This window comes from Ranitomeya variabilis, chromosome 3 (genome assembly GCF_051348905.1).
Source record: "Ranitomeya variabilis isolate aRanVar5 chromosome 3, aRanVar5.hap1, whole genome shotgun sequence".
In the NCBI taxonomy this organism is placed as follows: Eukaryota; Metazoa; Chordata; class Amphibia; order Anura; family Dendrobatidae; genus Ranitomeya; species Ranitomeya variabilis.
The window spans coordinates 248,848,084-248,869,248 of record NC_135234.1 but is presented as its reverse complement, the minus strand read 5'-3'; the positions used below and the strand labels follow the sequence as shown (position 1 = coordinate 248,869,248).

The following is a 21,165-nucleotide window of genomic DNA, read 5'->3' as shown; positions in this document are numbered from 1 at the left end:
TGGGATGTACCTAACACGTCCTAGACACCTCGACACAGCCGGAGGACTAAATACCCCTATAGATGGAAATGGGAATTCTATCTTGCCTCAGAGCAGAACCCCAAAGGATAGGCAGCCCCCCACAAATATTGACTGTGAGTATAAGAGGAAAGACACACGCAGGCAGAAAAACAGGATTCAGCAAAAGAGGCACTTCTAGCTAAATAGAAAAGGATAGGACAGAATTCTAAGCGGTCAGTATTAAAATCCTAAAAATATCCACAGCAGATAATACAAATATTCTACATCTAACTAAAGACATAGAAAGTAAATCTGCATCTCCTGAAAATCCAGCATGACTGAAAAATCCAAACAAAGTCTAAGCTGGACAAAAACACAATGAATTGCGCTGAATTGCAAACCACACTGCATGTGTGCACAGAGACAAAAAAACCAGACACTTATCTTAGCTGAATTGGCAGCAGGGCATGAGGAACCAGAGAGAGATGCAATCCCTCCAAGAACAATGGACAACTGGCAAGGACTCATGGATCCTGCAAACCTAAATACCTAGTAGAGCTGCAATCAGCAGAAACACCTGCCCTGGATTACAACCCCAAGACAACTGCACTACCACCAACAACCACCGGAGGGAGCCCAAGAGCAGAATTCACAACAACCGGCTACGTGCCTCAGAAGGAGGCTGCCGATCTTTGGGCAGGACTCCTCCCGGTATTATCTCCTTGTGCTGTCACTTCGTTTCTCCCTCTCCTCAATACCCTTCGCTTTGTGTCCTTTCTTAGGATGCTGCCGCAATGGGTGCAGGCGCAGCTCCGTGACGTTCTAACTCGTGCTTGGCCTCTGTCAGGATCCCACCCCTGACAGGGACCCTCTGTCTGCAGCTCAGATGTTCCTCCTTCTCCCCCTGTCTGCCTGGCAGGTCCTCTCTGGGTCAAACCCAGGCAGCTTCTCCCTAACTTCCTATCCAACCCAACAGTTTTACCCATGTGTGAGGAGTGCCCTAATAGATAGAAGCAAGGCTCCCCCTGGTGGACTGGAGTGTGAAGTGCAGTGTGTGACTTGTCATACCTGATCAGGTGAACTCGTTTAGTACCATCAGACGTAATATCACTCCCCCTGGTGGAAGAGCGACATTACTGCAACAACCAGGACTCTGGGGCGCTGCACTTGTGTATCTATGTACAGTATATGTGGGTATCTGTGTGTATGTATGTGTCTGTACATCTGGGTGTGTATATACAGTATATGTGTATGTATAAGTATGTACGGTATGTGTATACTATATGTGTGTATAAGTGTGTGTATGTATGGTATATGTATGTATGGTGTATGTGTGTATATGTGTATGGTATGTATGGGTATGTATGATATCTGTGTGTATGTATGGTATGGTGTATGTTTATATATATGTATGGCATCTGTGTATGTACAGTGTGTGTATTTATGTGTAACTGTGTGTGTATGTACGGTATATGTATGCACGGTGTATGTATGTATATATGTATGATTATTATTATTTATTTATATAGCACCATTAATTCCATGGTGCTGTACATGAGAAGGGGTTACATCAAAATACAAATATCACTTACAGTAAACAAAACTAACAATGACAGATTGGTACAGAGTGAAGAGGACCCTGCCCTTGCGGGCTTACATTCTACAGGATTATGGGGAAGGAGACAGTAGGTCGAGGGTTGCAGTAGCGCCAATGGTGTTGAGGTGGCTGTGTGGTCTTTACAGGCTGTAAGCTTCTTTGAAGAGATGGGTTTTCAGGTTTCTTTTGAAGGATCCAAAAGTAGTGGATAACCGGATGTGTTGGGGCACTGAATTCCAGAGGATGGGTGATATTCGGGAGAAGTCTTGGAAGCGATTGGGTGAGGAGCGAATAAGTGTGGAGGAGAGAAGGAGATCTTGGGAGGACCGGAGATTACGTGAGGGAAGATATTGAGAGATTAGTGTGGAAATATACGGAGGAGAAAGATTATGGATGGCCTTGTAGGTCAGTGTTAGTAATTTAAACTGGATACGCTGAGAAATTGGGAGCCAGTGAAGGGATTTGCAAAGAGGGGAAGCAGGAGTGTAGCGAGGAGAGAGCTTAATTAGTCGGGCAGCAGAGTTAAGGATGGACTGGAGGGGCGCGAGAGTGTTAGAAGGTAGGCCACAGAGGAGTATGTTGCAGTAGTCGAGGCAGGAGATGATTAGGGCATGCACGAGCATTTTGGTAGAGTGTGGGTTGAGGAAAGGACGGATTCTGGAAATATTTTTGAGCTGGAGGCGACAGGAGGTGGCGAGAGCTTGGATGTGCGGATTGAAGGACAGGGCAGAGTCAAGGGTTAGTCCGAGGCAGCGGATTTTGGGCACAGGGGAAAGTGTGATTTCATTTATTTTGATAGATAGATCAGGTAGGGAAGATATGCGAGATGGAGGAAAGATAATTAGTTCAGATTTGACCACATTGAGCTTGAGGAAGCGAGAGGAGAAGAAGGAGGATATGGCTGATAGACACCCTGGGATTCTGGAGATCTGTATGATATCTGTTTATGTACGGTATGGTATGTGTGTATGTGTGTAACTGTGTATATACGGTATATGTATGTACGGTATATGTATGTATGGTGTATGTGTGCATATACAGAATGTACTGTATATGTATGTGTAACAAGGTGGCACGGGGGGTAATTATGGCCGAGATACTTAAAGACACAGTCCACAGACAGGGTCCACTGAACTGATGGTCAGTGAGCATCTCCGGCCCCTTGTACATAAAATAGATAGGACGAACACAGCTCCTTCCCACAGGTTACCTTTTCTTTCCAGCCACTGTAGTCTGGCAATCAAAATCCAGGGTCATCGCTGTGATCCAACAGGGATAACTTTATTTTATACTTTACAATAATAAAGAAGTAGGAACAGGTAGTAGAAAAGAAGATACAACACTGGCTTCCTGCTCTTTCCCTGACACTATCCATGGCCATAACCACAACAGTCACGGTAGGCGACATGAGGCAGTCAGGCCACTCGCTGCAATCTGGACACTTATAGTCCCTTCAGCTGGGGCCCATCCAAAGTCCTGGGGCTCGTGTTGTGTTCCTTTAGGCCTTAGTCCGGGGAAGCAGATTTCCTCCCTCCAGGGAGTCTGGCAATGCTCCGTTGTGTCCTTTGGCCTGGGGCAACAGATGCTCTCCCTGCTAGGAGTCTGGCAATGCTTCGGCTGCAGCCACACATCTGCCCAGGGCTCACGTGCTCGAGCTTTTGACTGGGAGCAGCAGCTTCCTGGCGCCTTTTCTACTGCTGGCCCAGCCCATCTAGTTAACTATTGACTGTCCCTAACTCTACAACAGTATGTATAACACAGTGCACAGCAAGTACATATAGGGACATTACTGACACAGCACAACATCACTGGGTAAACACAGCACAGCATATTACTATAGGAAATCAACACAATAGAAACACATGACATATGAAGTGCAATAAAGATCTAGAACACAATAGGTTAACATATACAATGTGCAAACAGGGCCGCATGGGCTCCACGTAGGGAAGTGGCAAACGAGGTTCTCCGCCACCTCTTTACATATGTATGTATGGTATATGTACAATGTATGTGTGATCCTTCAGATCGTGGATAACTTGATGATCACTTGGGATTCGACCACTAGAGCCCCCCAGAGATTCTAAGAACAGGGCTCTGTAGTCTCGTCTTAGATGGATCAGAGTTGTGCATACTCGGCCTCTGCTCTATTCATTATCTAGAGAGCTGCTGAGCGCTGCGCTCGGCTATTTCCATCAGTTCGTAGACAATGAATAGAGCAGATACCAGATGGTACAGACACCAGATATATATTATAATATCTTGCAGGGCAGTAATAATGAGGGCAACATGGCTTGTTTCTTGAAGCCCGAGGCTCCAGGGGTCCCATTGACAGATTGCCCTCATCATAAGCAGCGAACCGGGCAGGGGGGCCCAGACACATTTCTTGTACAGGGGCCCCAAGCTGTCAGTGTCCGCCTCTGAGTCACCTAATCACTTTTATGACACTTTGGAATTTCTAGTGTTATTTTTTGTCAGCATTAAAACATGTATATCTCTTTAAAACCTGTGGGACTTTGTCAAGTTAAAATGACAGCTGAGGGCCTAGCTTTTTACATTCCATGAAATTACAGCTGAAGTGCAAGAGATCGCAGTTACGGTGCCTGCCCTATCGCTGCACTGGAAGAACCAGCAAGGCATGACCTACTACTAGGACATAAGGCAGGAAGGGGTTTTCTGCTTTTAGCAAAGTGGTCTCTACTGATCAGGTAGAAGTAAAAAATACAGATAGTACTCATCCTTCTTGGCCCTGTGGCAGCTCTCTGATTTTGCTCCAGCCTTTGTGTTTTGGCTGTAGTATTGACATCAGAACTCTAATGCATATCACCGCTGCAGCCAGTCACTGAGCTTGGTGGCTCATTATGTCAACAATAACAGAGCCGCTGTGCTCAGTTATTGGCAGCAGCAATGATGTCACATCTCTGCTGCAGCCAAATATCGGACACTCGTGCAATGACAAGCAGCTGGCTACTATTCAGTCAGGTGAAGACCACTTATCTAAAAAAGTTAAACCACTATAATTTTTTTTTCAAGTGTTCCTTTTTCTTTATGCAAAGTATAATAAAGCCATGGTGACTTCACTATCTTTGCTTAAGAAACTGGTGACGTGTTCAATATTTATGTCACACGCTGTATAAGGATAGGGGGTGTATATAGAGCACCTGCCCGGGGCCTAGGGGTTACTCGGTACCAGGTCCGGTGGTCATTAAAGGGGAAATCACAGTGGCGGTGACCCGGTCCGTGGCCCTGGGCGTCCAAATTAAAGGGAAGGCTTTTAAAGGGGTTATTGAAATAAGAAATGTTCCTGACCTGTGGTATTCAGTCAGGGGTGACCAATGCTGCTTAAAGTGGTCCTCTGGGGAGTGGTGGTACTGCAGCAAGGATGGTCTGGCTTCCCACAGGTGAAGCTGGGTCCCCAACGCTCCCGGTGTAGTAGGAAAAGATGGTGTGGTGCCAGAAAGAAAAGAATCAGAGGACACAAGGTTGCAGTCTCTTTACCTGTTTTACTGGTGGTTTACGGCCACAGTCCAGGGTACCGGCAACAGGTGTTGGTGAGATCCGGTCAGCCTGGAAGCGATTATGGATCCTCCTTTCAGGTGAGGTTAGAAGCTTCCCTTCCTGCGCTGTAAGGCAAGTCCCTTGCTGCCTATGGCTCACACAAGGTCCTCTCTTTCCCTGTCCTAAGACAGTACCCGCATTTCAGGCAACGCAAGCCTTTTTATAGGTGTCTCTAATTATGACTCCGGGCTATATGTGTTGCTGTGCCTTCAGGTGTGGGTGCGGACAGACGACCTAGAATCTTCTGCCGTCTGATTCTGCTATGGGACATACAGGTCCACACAGCCTCAGGCTCCCGATGCCCGGTTCTTGTGCTTCAGCATGGATGGAGCTCAGGCATGGCATCACCCTCCCCGAAAGAACATGTTGCATGTATGTACCACCTGTTAAAGGGATCTTCCTTGCTTCCAGGCATGGCATCACCCTCCCCGAAAGGAAGGCAACACCACTGTAACAACCGGATTCCTGGGGTGTTACATATATGTTTCAAATGCAATAATAACTCCCAAACTGAATTACGTGTCTGCTCAGGGTTCTTAGTCTACTATTACAATTTCACTAATGGTCAGACAGAGTGAGAAATATGAGGATTGTATCTTGTCCACAGTGCTGTAAATTTTTTACTTATTGTGAAATGTAAATTACATTGCTACGTGTATATTCTGTAACGTTTACCTTGTATTTTACTTGGCAGCAACTGCAGACATCACTCCTTTCATAACATGTGGTTTTGGTATAATTGAGGTGTATGTTGCTAGTCTGTGTCTTTTGGACTACCTTGGCTATGACTACAGGAACCTTCTTCTGGGTGATTCGGCATGCACATTCTCCTACATCAGCTATTACAATAACAAACCTGTCGTGATCTTTAAATTAAATGCAGAATCAGGATGGTGTGGTAACAAGCTGACGGTAAATATTTGTTGTTTTTACATTACTGTAACATTTATGTTTGTTATAATAGACCTCAAAAAAAATATTCCAGAAAGAGAAAAATTGCATGCAAGATGATTGCTCTGCTAGAGATCTGACAGAATCTAACTGTGCACACTGGACTATATGTTAATGTTTTTTCTGCATTATTGTCCATAGATAAAAATCTGTTGTGTCCTTGTCTGTAATAAAAGACTTTCTAAGTTAAATGAAGAATTACCTTGTGTAAGATGGCAAACTGCTGTTTATTTGTGGTTTTATAATGGGAGCTCTTCGGCCTCATGTTTCTATTCACACATACACGTACATAGTGGATATATGCACTAGGCATGCTTGACAGAATGAGCATAACTAGCATCGCAGCTGTTAGGAGGGGCAGCAGCCAAGGGTCCTATTTCCATTTATATGTGAGGTGCAGCTAAAGATCATTGTAAATGGAGAATGAGCAGGATAAAAGCCAATGTAACCAAAATAATTACTGTATATACTTGAGTATAAGCCGAGACTTTCAGCCCATTTTTTAGTCTAAAAGTGCCCCTCTCGGCTTATACTCGAGTCATTGTCCCAGGGGTCGTGGGGGAGGGGGAGAGGTAGCTGTCACATCATACTCACCTGCTCCTGGCACGGTCCCTGCTTCTCAGATTGTCTCTGACGCGGGCAGCTTTTTCCTGTGTTCAGCTGTCACGTGGTACCGCTCATTAAAGTAATGAATATAGGGGTGGAGCACAAATTCATTACTTTAATGAGCTGTACCATGTGACCACTGAACACAGGAACAAGCTGCCGGCTCCAGAGACCATCGCATCGGAGAAGCAGGGACGATGCCAGGAGGGTGAGTATGATGGGGGAGGGTGAGCCAGGTGATATTCACCTGTCCCCATTCCACTGCCGCACTGTCTTCCGCATCCTCTGGCTGTGACGTTCAGGTCAGAGGACACAATGATGTTTTAGTGTGCACCGCCCTCTGCCTGAACAGTCAGAGCCAGAGACCCGGAAGACATAGCGGTGCTCGGCGGTGGAATGGGGACAGATGAATATCGCAAGTCCCGGGGGACTGAGCGACAAGAGGTGAGTATGTCATTTTTTTTTTATCGCAGCAGCAGCATATGGGGCATAATGTCCTATGGGGCCATAATCAACCTTTATTCAGCATTGTATGGGGCAAATGTTTCTATGGAGCATCTTATGGGGCCATAATCAAACTTTGTGCAGCATTATATGGGTCAAATGTTTCTATGGAGCATCTTATGGGGCCATAATCAACCTATGTGCAGCATTATGTGGGGCACATTTTCTGTGGAGCATCTTATGGGGCCATAATCATCCTTTATGCAGCATTATATGGGGCATATTTCTGTATGAAGCATCATATGGGGCCCGTCATAAACTTTATGGATCATTATATGGGGCACATTTTTGTATGGAGGATCTTATGGGGCCCATCATAAACTTTATGGAGCATTATATGGGGTGTATTTTGTATGGAGCATTATATGGGGCTCCTGATTCAATATGGATATTCAAAAACACTTAACCTACTGATGTCTCAATTAATTTTACTTTTATTGGTTTCTATTTTTATTTTTGAAATTTATGAGTAGCTACTGCATTTCCCACCCTAGGCTTATGCTCGAGTCATTAAGTTTTCCCAGTTTTTTTGTGGCAAAATTAGGGGTCTCGGCTTATACTCGGGTCGGTTTATACTCAAGTATATACTGTATGTGTTGAACTCATCATAAATGGTGAATTAAAGCCCACTTCAGAATTTTTTTTTATTACAGAGATGGAATGGTGCCACTAATTTGAGTTCCCTGAGCCTAGTATTATACTTACTACCTGCCGTCTTCAGCTCTTCCCAGTGCCACTCCAGTCCCATGCTGCCATCATGCAACTGTAACTTCTGACTGGAAATCAGAGGTCGCAAGCTGTTAATGTAAATCTATGAGAGCCTCATTCTAGTCTCATACTGGTTCTCATAGATTTATATTGACATGTGCCTTTCAGATCACCCAGCAGATAATGAAGTGATCTGTATGTCACAAACTGGTGCAGAGCGATCAGAGCGGCACCAGGAACAGGTGAAGTCAGCAGCTGGTAAGTAGGAGATTAGGGACAGGGAGCTTAGTGGCCCAATTTCAAAGCTGCAATAAAAAAAATGCTGGAGTGGTGCTGAGTCAGCCGCCAGGGCCGTGGGGTACTCGATACCAGGAATAGTGCTTAAGGGGACATGTCACGGCGGTGACCCGGTCCGTGGCCCTGGGCACCCATATTAAAGGGAAAGTTTTTAAGGGGATTTGGTGAATAGAGTTTGTTCGTGATGCCACCTGTGGTATTTGGTCAGTGGGGACCGAAGCTGCTTAAAGGGGTCCACTGGGGTAATGTTATGGCAGCTAGATGGTATAACTTCCCACGGGTGAAGTATGTCCCCAGGGATCCCGGTGTATAGAAGAGGATGGTGAACGATGCAGGACACAGGTGTGCAGTCTTTTTACATGGTTTACTGTAGGCTTCAGGCAACCGCAGTCCAGGGCACCAGATTACAGGTCCAGGCAGGGTCCGGCTGGCTTGGAAGTGAATCCAGAGTTCTCCTTTACCAGGTGGAGTTAAAAGTCTGCCTCTAGCGCGGTGGTGTTGTAGTCCCTTACTGCCTATGGCTTCTGATAAGGTTCTCATAGTTCTTCTCTGTCCCCCGTATAGGATAGGACACAAACCCGTATGACAGGTGACTCGAGCCTTTTTACAGGATCTCTATCATGACCCGGGCTCTATGTGTCACTGTGTCTCCTGGGTATTGAGGCGGACAGGTAACTTGCAGTTCAGCTGTCCTGCTGTTCTCTGCTGTAAGTCATAGAGCCCTTACAACCTCGGTATACCGGATACCGGTTATCTGCACTTCAGAGGGAGGCAGCTTGTTCACAGCTGGTCTCCCCTGATATCACTCTCCTGTGCTTCGCTCTCTTTCACGCTCACTAAATGATGTTTTGTCCTTCTGTATGTCTCTTTCGCCAGGGGCTGTAGTATTTCGGACTGTAAAGACAAAAGAAAAAATCCAGCTCACCATAGTTGTAGTCCCTGGAGGCTCGGAGCACGGAAACACTGTGTCAAGGCGTAAGGAATGCAGGAAATAGAAAAAAATCCAGCTCAACGAGGTGGTGAAAAAGCAAAGTCTTGGTACTTTATTCACTTCATATCAAAAAATAGAGGATAAAACAACAGCACAATATAATTAAAAACACTATCTACGCGTTTCTGGTGACATAGCACCCTTAGTCATGATAACTTTAGTGCAGCCTGTTCTATGCTTTTATGCTAGCAACCAGTAGGCACACCGGTGCTATAACTAATTACAAAAAGTAATCTAGTCAAAATGAAAAACACATGATAGTGTGTGCAAGCTGCAATTAGTTGCACAAGACAGATAGAAAAAAAAGGCACAGAAAAAAAACACAACAAGCAGACTACATATATACTTTGGCTATATAAAGGGAAATACAAAATACATATATGTCATTCCATAATAATTCGTTGTTTACAAATGAAGCATGTAGAGTTATGTGACATATAATAATAAATATCCAAAAAGTTTTTGATATATCAAATTCTTTATGAAGTAGCTGGAAGAAAATGATTGGAGCAATGTCATAATGAAAGACCTGTTGGGTGTTTCATTTATATGTTCCAAGATAATCATTCGAAGAGAATTTTTATTCAAAGAAGATTTATACACAGGATCTTAAGCGATCTCTAAATCGGAGACCTATGAAGATATATAAATAAATAAAGAATTCTAATTATTGGCATGATGATGGTTATAAAAATACAAAAAATGATTAAAGAGACAGGTATAAATTTACTGAATAAAAAACCTATGAACTGCATTAAAGACATTCGGGGGCAAAAAGGAGCGTGAAACAATGGAGCAGCGGTCAGCTACACAGAGAGGAGGAGAACATCGCAAATCTGTAGATCTGACAGGTGAGTTCGAGCACCATAAAGGTGCTGATACCTGTCATTAAGAAAAAATATATATATTTTGTTAGTATACATACTTAATGAAACACCTCGATTGTATATGAAGACCTGTATCCGACAAAAGCTGCAGAAAAGAAAAATTTCATAAATAATAATATTACACACCAATAGGGAGTGATGTCGATACGAGCATTAGCTGGAACGCCCAAACCATGTCTGGAAACCGATGTCCGGCGAAAGCAGAAAAATGGAGATAGCACTACATATTGCAATTTTCCCGAACTGAATCCATTATGGATGTTTGTTATATTTGCTTTACTGTTATTATGGTAGGGTATAAATCCCAAAGGAGAAAAAAAAAAAAAAAAAAAATTAAGTTATATACGTTTTAAGGAAAATGACACTAATAGAAAAGCATGATGTCCTTTCTCTTATTGAGACCATGAGGTATTCTGGTCCCCAATTTAAAGATCCACCAAGTCTCCCTGTTTCTAAGGGTAATCTCAGTATCTCCTCCTCTAAAGGGTCTGTGTGTCCTCTCAATTGCGTAAACTTTTAATGAATTGAGGTTCGATTGATGTTGGTTAATAAAATGTTGTGACACTTGTGACATATTTCTATGGGTGTTACCATTTTCCACATCATAAATATGCTCACGAATTCTTGTTTTAAGTGGACGTATCGTGCTCCCCACATACTTAAGATGGCAAATTGTGCATTCCATAATGTAAACCACGTTGGTGGTGTTACAATTAAGGAATGTTTTGATTTGGTACGTTTTTTGGTTGTTTGCATCCGTGAAGTCGGAGCATTTCTGTGTAAATTTACAGATTTTACAGATTGAGGCACCACATTTGTGGAAGCCCTTAATGTTAAGCCAGTTGGAAGGCTTAGCATGGGATGTGTTTAAAGAGCTGGGTGATAAACTAAAGCCCAATGATGGTGCTTTTCTTGACACAATTCTGCATCCGTGTTTTAATATGGACGCAATATCAGGATCTTCCCGTAAGATGGTTAGGTTGTTTCTCATCAGTTTACTGATAGAAGCAAATTGGTTGCTATATTGAAAGACAACAGTAATAGGGTTAGTGGAGCCTGTTTTTTTATTCTGTTTTGATTTAAACCGTGGTTTTTTCTCCACTATTTTTTCCGCCCTTTGTAAATACCCTTTGCTGTAACCTCTCTGTGTGAGTCTTGCTTTGATTTCCTCAACCTCTCTAGAATAATCTTCCTGTGTGCTGCAATTTCGTTTTGCCCTAACCATTTCCCCCACAGGTATGCTTTTGATTGTATGCTTAGGATGATGACTGTTTGCCCTCAATATTGTATTCCCCGCTGTATTTTTTCTAAAAGTTGATGTCACTACAGGACTGTTATTTACACCTTTGAGTTTTAGGTCCAGGAACTCTATGCTTGTGTGTTCCTGGCGAGCGGTGAAACTTAAATTAAACAGATTACTGTTGAAGTAGTCAATTAAGTTATGTACGGTAGATACATCGGAATTCCACACCATGATGATGTCATCGATGTATCTACCGTACCAAAATATGCAGTCCTTGAATGGATTCTCTACGTTGTAAATATATGACTCCTCCCACCAGCTCATCACCAAATTGGCGAGAGATGGTGAGTACTTGGCCCCCATTGAGACACCGCTGATTTGCATATAATAAATTTGATTAAAGCAGAAAAAATTGGTGGTCATGAGAAAATGGGTAACCTCTATTATGTAAAATTGGAGATCCGGGGGGAAATCACTATATTTTTCCATATGAAATTTTAATGCATACAATGCTATCTCGTGTGGTATGGACGTGTACAATGAAACGACGTCCGAAGTGATCCATGAATAGTTAGGTTGCCATGTCAAGTCTTTCATGATATTAAGGACATCTGTACTGTCCCTAAGATAACCAGGTGTCCTCTGGACGAGAGGCTGGAGGAGCAGATCTAACCACTCCCCCAGTCTCTCACCCAGGGACCCAATGCCTGAGACAATTGGTCTCATAGGTGGTGGATATACATTTTTATGAGTTTTAGGCAAAGCATACATCACAGGGGTGACAGGATTCAGGACTTTGAGATGGTCGCTTTCTTTTTTGTTAAAGAAGCCCAAGCTAAGACCCTCTTCAATGAGCCCAAAAATCTGATCTTTTGTCACTGAGGTGGGATTAGTGGGTAAACGTTTGTACACAGCAGAGTCTGATAGCATTTTGTCAACCCAGGCAATATAATCATTTCTACTCATCACTACGACAGAGCCACCTTTGTCAGAATTTTTAATGACAAGGTCATCATTATCTCGTAGTTCTCGTAGTGCCTGTTGTAATTTGGGTTTGAGATTATTGTTATACAGACGTGCATCATGGACACCTTCAGAAAGGAGTCTTAGCTGCGTCTCCATGACATTTTGAAACCTATCCATCACAGGTTTACGTGCTTGTACAGGGTAAAATTGAGGCTTAGGTACCTTAATGTGGCTCATGGAAGAATTTGAATTCATATCCGAACTAGATCCCTCTTCCTGCAATTCCAATAAGCATATGAGTGACAGTTGGTCAGCAAAATTAAACGATTTAAAAACATTATTATGCTCATGTATGTTACCTTCAACCTCAGTCAGATCGTCCTTAAAGTGCAATTTTAGCGCAATATTTCTGATAAACCTGTTTACATCACATATAGTAGAAAAAAGATCGAAGTTACAACTGGGTACAAAATTAAGGCCATGAGATAGAAGTTCTTTTTGATCATTAGTAAGGAGAGAGGAGGAAAAATTAATTACATCAAAATGCCCTAACGTTGATGTCTGAGATGATATCTGGGAGGATTTCTGTTGGCATCGGTGTTTCCTTCCCTTTCTACGGTAAACCTTTTTTTGTTGTTGTTGAATGGAGGCTTGCTTTTCTTGAAGTAGGAGTTTTTTGATGCCTGTAAGGGTTCTGAGTCTGAATCTTCAGTAACTCCAGTGGACGTGTCCAATTCTGATGAACTAAAAGTAACCTGTCTTTGCATGCGATTTTTAGAAATGCGGCGTTTCTGGGGTTTAAGGATTGACTTTTGGGATTGAGTCATTTTATCCCACCTTCCCCATTCATAAACTTGTTCATGTGCATAGTCATATAAATCGCGGTCCAATTTGCGTTTTTTCATATCCATAATGTTTTCTTCTATTTTAACAATTTTGGAGTTGCTGGTATTCATGAACTCATCAAATTGAGCAGATGTCATCCTGTCTTTAGCGTCCTTGGTTGCAGTTTCAATGTCCTTTTGCAAATCTATTAACATCTCTTCCTCATGTTGAATAATCAGTGCAATAAGTTTCAAGGAACAATCAGATAAAATTGTATTCCATTCTTTGACAAACGTATCTGAATAAACAGTGCTGGGGATTTTCTTTATTCTCAGCCCTCTTGGAATCACATTTTTATCTTTATAGTTTTTAAGTGAGCTGAGATCCCACCATACACGATTTTCTTTTAACATTAATAATAATAAATTGTCCAGCAATGCATCTTTATTACCAGGCATTGAAGTATCCTCTGTTGCCGTTTGTGCAAACAGTTTTTCAGCTTTGTTTTGTCTTCCAGACACATTCATAATGATAAGCCAAAGTCTATTGTGCTAGTTGTAAGTATAATGTTAAATCCTCTTGACATAAATAGTAATGATAAAAGGGAAACTATGTGAGCACGGAGACACTGGTAAATGTAAAGACAAAAGAAAAAATCCAGCTCACCATAGTTGTAGTCCCTGGAGGCTCGGAGCACGGAAACACTGTGTCAAGGCGTGAGGAATGCAGGAAATAGAAAAAAATCCAGCTCAACGAGGTGGTGAAAAAGCAAAGTCTTGGTACTTTATTCACTTCATATCAAAAAATAGAGGATAAAACAACAGCACAATATAATTAAAAACACTATCTACGCGTTTCTGGTGACATAGCACCCTTAGTCATGATAACTTTAGTGCAGCCTGTTCTATGCTTTTATGCTAGCAACCAGTAGGCACACCGGTGCTATAACTAATTACAAAAAGTAATCTAGTCAAAATGAAAAACACATTAGATAGTGTGTGCAAGCTGCAATTAGTTGCACAAGACAGATAGAAAAAAAAGGCACAGAAAAAAAAACACAACAAGCAGACTACATATATACTTTGGCTATATAAAGGGAAATACAAAATACATATATGTCATTCCATAATAATTCGTTGTTTACAAATGAAGCATGTAGAGTTATGTGACATATAATAATAAATATCCAAAAAGTTTTTGATATATCAAATTCTTTATGAAGTAGCTGGAAGAAAATGATTGGAGCAATGTCATAATGAAAGACCTGTTGGGTGTTTCATTTATATGTTCCAAGATAATCATTCGAAGAGAATTTTTATTCAAAGAAGATTTATACACAGGATCTTGAGCGATCTCTAAATCGGAGACCTATGAAGATATATAAATAAATAAAGAATTCTAATTATTGGCATGATGATGGTTATAAAAATACAAAAAATGATTAAAGAGACAGGTATAAATTTACTGAATAAAAAACCTATGAACTGCATTAAAGACATTCGGGGGCAAAAAGGAGCGTGAAACAATGGAGCAGCGGTCAGCTACACAGAGAGGAGGAGAACATCGCAAATCTGTAGATCTGACAGGTGAGTTTGAGCACCATAAAGGTTCGGGAAAATTGCAATATGTAGTGCTATCTCCATTTTTCTGCTTTCGCCGGACATCGGTTTCCAGACATGGTTTGGGCGTTCCAGCTAATGCTCGTATCGACATCACTCCCTATTGGTGTGTAATATTATTATTTATGAAATTTTTCTTTTCTGCAGCTTTTGTCGGATACAGGTCTTCATATACAATCGAGGTGTTTCATTAAGTATGTATACTAACAAAATATATATTTTTTTTCTTAATGACAGGTATCAGCACCTTTATGGTGCTCGAACTCACCTGTCAGATCTACAGATTTGCGATGTTCTCCTCCTCTCTGTGTAGCTGACCGCTGCTCCATTGTTTCACGCTCCTTTTTGCCCCCGAATTTCTTTAATGCAGTTCATAGGTTTTTTATTCAGTAAATTTATACCTGTCTCTTTAATCATTTTTTGTATTTTTATAACCATCATCATGCCAATAATTAGAATTCTTTATTTATTTATATATCTTCATAGGTCTCCGATTTAGAGATCGCTCAAGATCCTGTGTATAAATCTTCTTTGAATAAAAACTCTCTTCGAATGATTATCTTGGAACATATAAATGAAACACCCAACAGGTCTTTCATTATGACATTGCTCCAATCATTTTCTTCCAGCTACTTCATAAAGAATTTGATATATCAAAAACTTTTTGGATATTTATTATTATATGTCACATAACTCTACATGCTTCATTTGTAAACAACGAATTATTATGGAATGACATATATGTATTTTGTATTTCCCTTTATATAGCCAAAGTATATATGTAGTCTGCTTGTTGTGTTTTTTTTTCTGTGCCTTTTTTTTCTATCTGTCTTGTGCAACTAATTGCAGCTTGCACACACTATCATGTGTTTTTCATTTTGACTAGATTACTTTTTGTAATTAGTTATAGCACCGGTGTGCCTACTGGTTGCTAGCATAAAAGCATAGAACAGGCTGCACTAAAGTTATCATGACTAAGGGTGCTATGTCACCAGAAACGCGTAGATAGTGTTTTTAATTATATTGTGCTGTTGTTTTATCCTCTATTTTTTGATATGAAGTGAATAAAGTACCAAGACTTTGCTTTTTCACCACCTCGTTGAGCTGGATTTTTTTCTATTTCCAGTATTTCGGACTACAGGGACCCTTCAGACCTTCTGACACTCTATGTCGGTCTGCTCTCTTCTGTCTCTCTGACAATCTGATCTCCCTTTCCCTCCAAACCACAATATATATAGGGGAGTCACCTAGGAATAGTATCAAAAGCTCCCCCTTGTGGCCTGGAGTGTGAACATGTTGTGTGCATTGTGATTACCTGATAAATAGATATCCTTCATCGCTTCCAAACGTAACATCACTCTCTCTGTGAGGAAAGCAATGTCACTATGACAACTAGGACCCTGGGGCGTTACAGTGCTATAAAGGGTTTTTTCGCAACTAGGACAACCCCTTCTTGAACTAAATATTTGGCACCGATAAAATTAAAAAAAGCTTCTACTCACCTCCCATGCCGGCATTGTTGTAGCAGTGTCAGCACTCACACTCCTTGGGCTCTCATGTTGTTGTTATGACATGCGATCCTGGTGCTGAATCAGCACTGTCTCCACTTTTCGACAAATCGAACATCAAGAGGAAGTGAGGGAGCAGCCGCAGCCCTGACTTCCTCTTGATGTTTGATTTGTCTAAAGGTGCGACCAGTGACACCAGCGCTGATTGGGTGCCAGGTTCATGTGTCATCACAACCACATGAGAGCCCTGGGAGCGTGAGTGCAGACACCACTGGAATGATGCTGGCATGGGAAGTAATTGCCAGCTTTTTTATTCTATCTGGGCCAAGAGTGTGGTATGAGAAAGGGTCGTCCAGACTCGTCCAAGTACTAGGCAACTTCTTTACGTCTGGAGAGAAATTTTGCAATAATGCCTAATATCTACTCATTACACCGGTTTGCTTTTCCTTCTTGGGGTTCACTAGCCATACCAAGGTGAAGCCTGGGCCTTTCCAGCAGTTAATAACCAAGCCAATAGAAGAATATGTATTGTACTTCTAGTACTAGTTAGTGCTCAGCTTCAGTGCGCTGACTACCCGTCGCAGAGTCTCCATTACCGCCCTCTGTGCCCCCTATCTTTATAACATTTACATTTTTGATAATGTTGCCATAATAAAATACACTTGAAATTTCCCATGATGAGAATTTGGTGATTTCTGAAGTTGCATTTCTGCACCTATTAAATAAAGTAAGATACATGTGTATTTTTAGATTTGTTTTAGCACATTTTTAAGGCTGTGGTTTTGTCTCCTTTTCGGAAAGTCATATTTTAAAAAAACTGCTTTGTTTTTGATACTGGTGTTTGGCTTTGACAAGACGTTAATAATATAGTCATGTGTGAATTACATGCATTTTTTATCTGTTGATTTTCTGCATCTAATGCAAGTATATGGGGCAAATCTGCACATAAAACTTAACGTACCCGTAAGAGAAATTAACATTTTGCGGACTTAAAAACAATGCACCGCAGGTCAGTTTATGAAGTGTAAAAAAAACCACTCTGGGCATGAGATTAATGTAAATCCTATCTACGTTACTGGAGCTTTAATATTAAATTCTTAAGATTAGTTTTTGAATCTCCATATATTTTCTGCACAAAAGATGCAGCATCTTCAGCAAAGTGAATGGGAATTATAGAAATCTCATTCCCACTGTGCTTTTTTTGCACTTCTTAAGCTAATCTGAAGTATTCTTGCGGGAATGCTGTGCTTTATGTGTAGAATTGCATGGGATGCGGAAAATCCACAGTTAAAAAACATCTGCACAGGTTAATGTCTGCAATGAAGTTACATGTACTAGATCTATATTTTCTACTGTAACAGAAAATATGAGTATTGTAATCCTTCACTAATAATTAACAACAGCAATATTTTGAAACACTTTATATTAATGAGGAATATAAATACTTATTTTCTTACAATATAATAACAGTGATATCCTATGCATTTTACAAGAAGCCTGGAATTTAAAAAAAAAATGATTTGCCACACTATCCACATAGTCAAAGAAATCAAACCTTACATGTGCATAAGTTAAGTTATGTCTAATACTGAAAAATGAAAACTGTTGGAGGAAAATAGCGCAATAGGGTTTTATCCGAGATTGAGCAGTCAATGTAAGGTAAAAGCCCTCACCAGATGTAGCTTAAGACAGGCATTGGAAAGATTTGCTGCTGCAGATCCACGGATCCGCGAGGGACCGGCCTTTGAGAATACAATGTAGGAGATCGTGGTCAAATTCTGCGCTGCTGAATCATGTAGTCCAAAGGTATTGTTAAAAAGTGGTCTTTATTCAACGCGTTTCTGAGTTTCAAAGAATTCCTTCATCAGGAAATACCATATAAGAATCACTGAGAAATACTGAGAAATGACACAGGGAAAAAGTATTGAACACATGAAGAAAGAAAGGTGAAATAAGCCATGGAAAGTCATGACACCAGCTGAAATCTATCAGTAATTAGAAAGCAATCATGCCACTTTGTGAAAAGTAATATGAGTTGGTTCAAATGAAGGCCTAAAAAAGGAGTCTCATTACCTAGTTGCCACACAAGAAATATCTCATGATGGGTAAAACCATTGAGCCTTTTCAAGACCTGCGCAACTTTATTGTTGTAAAACATACTGATGGCATTGGTTACGGATACATTTCTAAACTACTCAAATGTCCAGTGAGCACTGGTATTTGGGGTTATAATCTAGAAGTGGAAAGAACATAATTTTACCAGAAACTGGCCATGAGCAGGTGCTACTCTCAAGATAACAGACAAAAGAGTAAAAAGAATTATCAGAAGAGTTTTTCAAAAGCCAAGGGCCAGTAGAGAGCTACAGAAATACCTGGAAGCAGGAACAATTGTTTCAAAGAAAACAATAAGTAATGCACACAACCTCCATGGCCTGTTTGCACGCTCACCACACCAGAATCCATTGCTGAAATAAAAGTATGTTCAAGCAGGCTTAAAGTCTGCTCAACAAAATTTAGACAAACCTGTTAAATACTGGGAAAATATAGTCTGGTCAGATGAGACCAAAATTGAACTCTTTGGATGGCATTATTACACACCATGTTTGGAGGCCAAAATACACTGCATATCACTCCAGAAACACCATGCCAACAGTGAAGTTTGGAGGTGGGAACACCTCCTATGATTGAAGGAAGAATGAATGAACAAATGCAAGACATTATTAAAAAAAAAATCTGTCATCTAAAAAGATGATGAAGATGAAATGAGTGTGAACATTGCAGCAAGATATGATCCCAAACACACACCCAAGGACACTCTCAATTGGTTTCAGAGAAAGAAAATAAAGGTGCTGAAATGGCCCAGTCAACCACCTGACCTGAATCCAACAGAAAATTTATGGAAGGAGCTAAAGCTCAGAGTTCATAGAAGGAGCCCATGGAACCTTCAGGATTTTAAGAATGTTTGTGTGGAACAATGGGCCAAAATCACACCTGAGCAATGCACTCAACTAGTTTCTCCATACAGGAGACATTTTGAAGCTGTCATCACCAACAAAGACTATAGTATGAAAAATTAACCCCATTCTGATATTGGGCATAATGGTAATCCGATGTCGGACTCCCCCTGTTTAGAGCCCTCACCTTTCTGGGCACATGAAAGCTAATATATATAGCTGACATGTGCTCGCAAAAGCCGCGGGTGGAATCGTGATCCTCCCGCAGCTGTTAACTAGTTAAATGCCGCTGTTCATTTCTGACAGCGGCATGTAACTTGCGCTTACTGGAAGTGCATTGTAAATCCCGCCCATCTGTGACCTCTTCACATGATTGCGGGTCACCTATGGGTTGGCATGACATCCAGATGTCTCCAGAAGGCCTCTATGGTTGTCATGGCCGGATTGCTATGAGCTTCGCCAGGTGGTCGCAGTTCATAGCAAGTGAGCATTTCTGCTGCCCACAGGCAATCTGATCATCGTAGTGCAGTTTCTAGTCTCCTATTGAGACTATTGAAGCTTGCAAAATGTTAAAAAAAGTTTTAAAAAATATTAAAATAATTAAAAAAATAAAAGTTCAAATCACCCCCCTTTCACCCCATTCAAAATAAAACAATAAAAAAAATTAAACATGCACATATTTGGTATTGCCGCGTTCAGAATCTCCTGATATATCAATATAAAAAAAAGAATTAATCCAATCGCTAAATGGTGTAATGAGAAAAAAATTCAAAACGTCAGAATTATGGTTTTTGGTCACTGCTACATTGCAATAAAAGATTTTTTTTAACACATTTTGGATTTTTTTTCTCCACTTAAATAGACAGACATGTATGGTGTGCATGAGCTCATAATGACCTGGAGAATCATAATGGCAGGTCAGTTTTAGCATTTAGTGAACATGGTGAAAAAAACAACAAATAAAACCGCAAAAAAGCAAGAGTTTTTTCCCAGTTTTCCAGTACAAGATATAGTAAAACCAATGGTGTATTTCAAAACTACAACCTGTCCCGCAAAAAAACAAGCCCTCACATGACCGTTTTGACAAAAAATAAAAAAGTTATGGCTCTGGGAAGAAGGGGAGCAAAAAACGAAAATGTAAAAGCGAAAAAACCTCTGGTCATGGAGGGGTTAATTCATTTTCAGTAAGTTTATTCAATACTTTTTCACTGTGTCATTTCTCATAATTACATATATCTTAATTTATGGAAATGTATGGTTTGATATATTTGCCTGTGTGCATTGGATGGGTTGTTTCCGATGTCTGGTGAGAATTTAATGTCAAGAGCACCTTTAGAAATATATTTACTTAGAAAACTGGTAACTTGTTCAGTACTTATTTCACCCACTGATATATATATATTACACAAACCATTCTCATTGCGATGTTACAGTGCCAGATTTGTATTGACAAATACATCAAGCTTATGTGAAGACTCTACATTTACAATGTTGACCCTTATTTTTCAAGACTTCTGCTATTCTCCCTGGCATGTTGAATATCAGCTTCTGGGCCAAATCCTGACTGATAACAACTCATTCTTACCTAATCAGTGCTTGGGGTTTATTTGTTTTTTGAGGATTGAACAGTGAACACAAGTTTATTTATTAACCCCTTTACCCCCAAGGGTGGTTTGCACGTTAATGATTGGGCCAATTTTTTACAATTCTGACCACTGTCCCTTTATGAGGTTATAACTTTGGAACGCTTAAACAAATCCTGATGATTCTGACACTGTTTTCTCATGACATATTGTACTTCATGACAGTGGTAAAATTTATTTGATATTACCTGCTTTTATTTGTGAAAAAAATGGAAATTTGGCGAAAATTTTGAAAATTTTGCAATTTTCCAACTTTGAATTTTTATGTCCTTAAATCACAGAGATATGTCACACAAAATACTTAATAA

The 21,165-nt window shown here is 40.7% G+C and overlaps 1 protein-coding gene across 2 annotated transcripts in view; it reads left to right on the top strand.

Annotated features, from left to right (window-relative positions):
- Window positions 1-21,165, top strand: part of LOC143815762 (uncharacterized) — a 785,716-nt gene that overhangs the window by 359,500 nt on the left and 405,051 nt on the right. For both annotated transcript variants that reach the window (XM_077295356.1, XM_077295355.1), the window contains exon 22: window positions 5,850-6,067. In XM_077295356.1, the coding sequence (XP_077151471.1) occupies window positions 5,850-6,067 (218 nt within the window). The remainder of the gene's footprint in view (window positions 1-5,849; window positions 6,068-21,165) is intronic.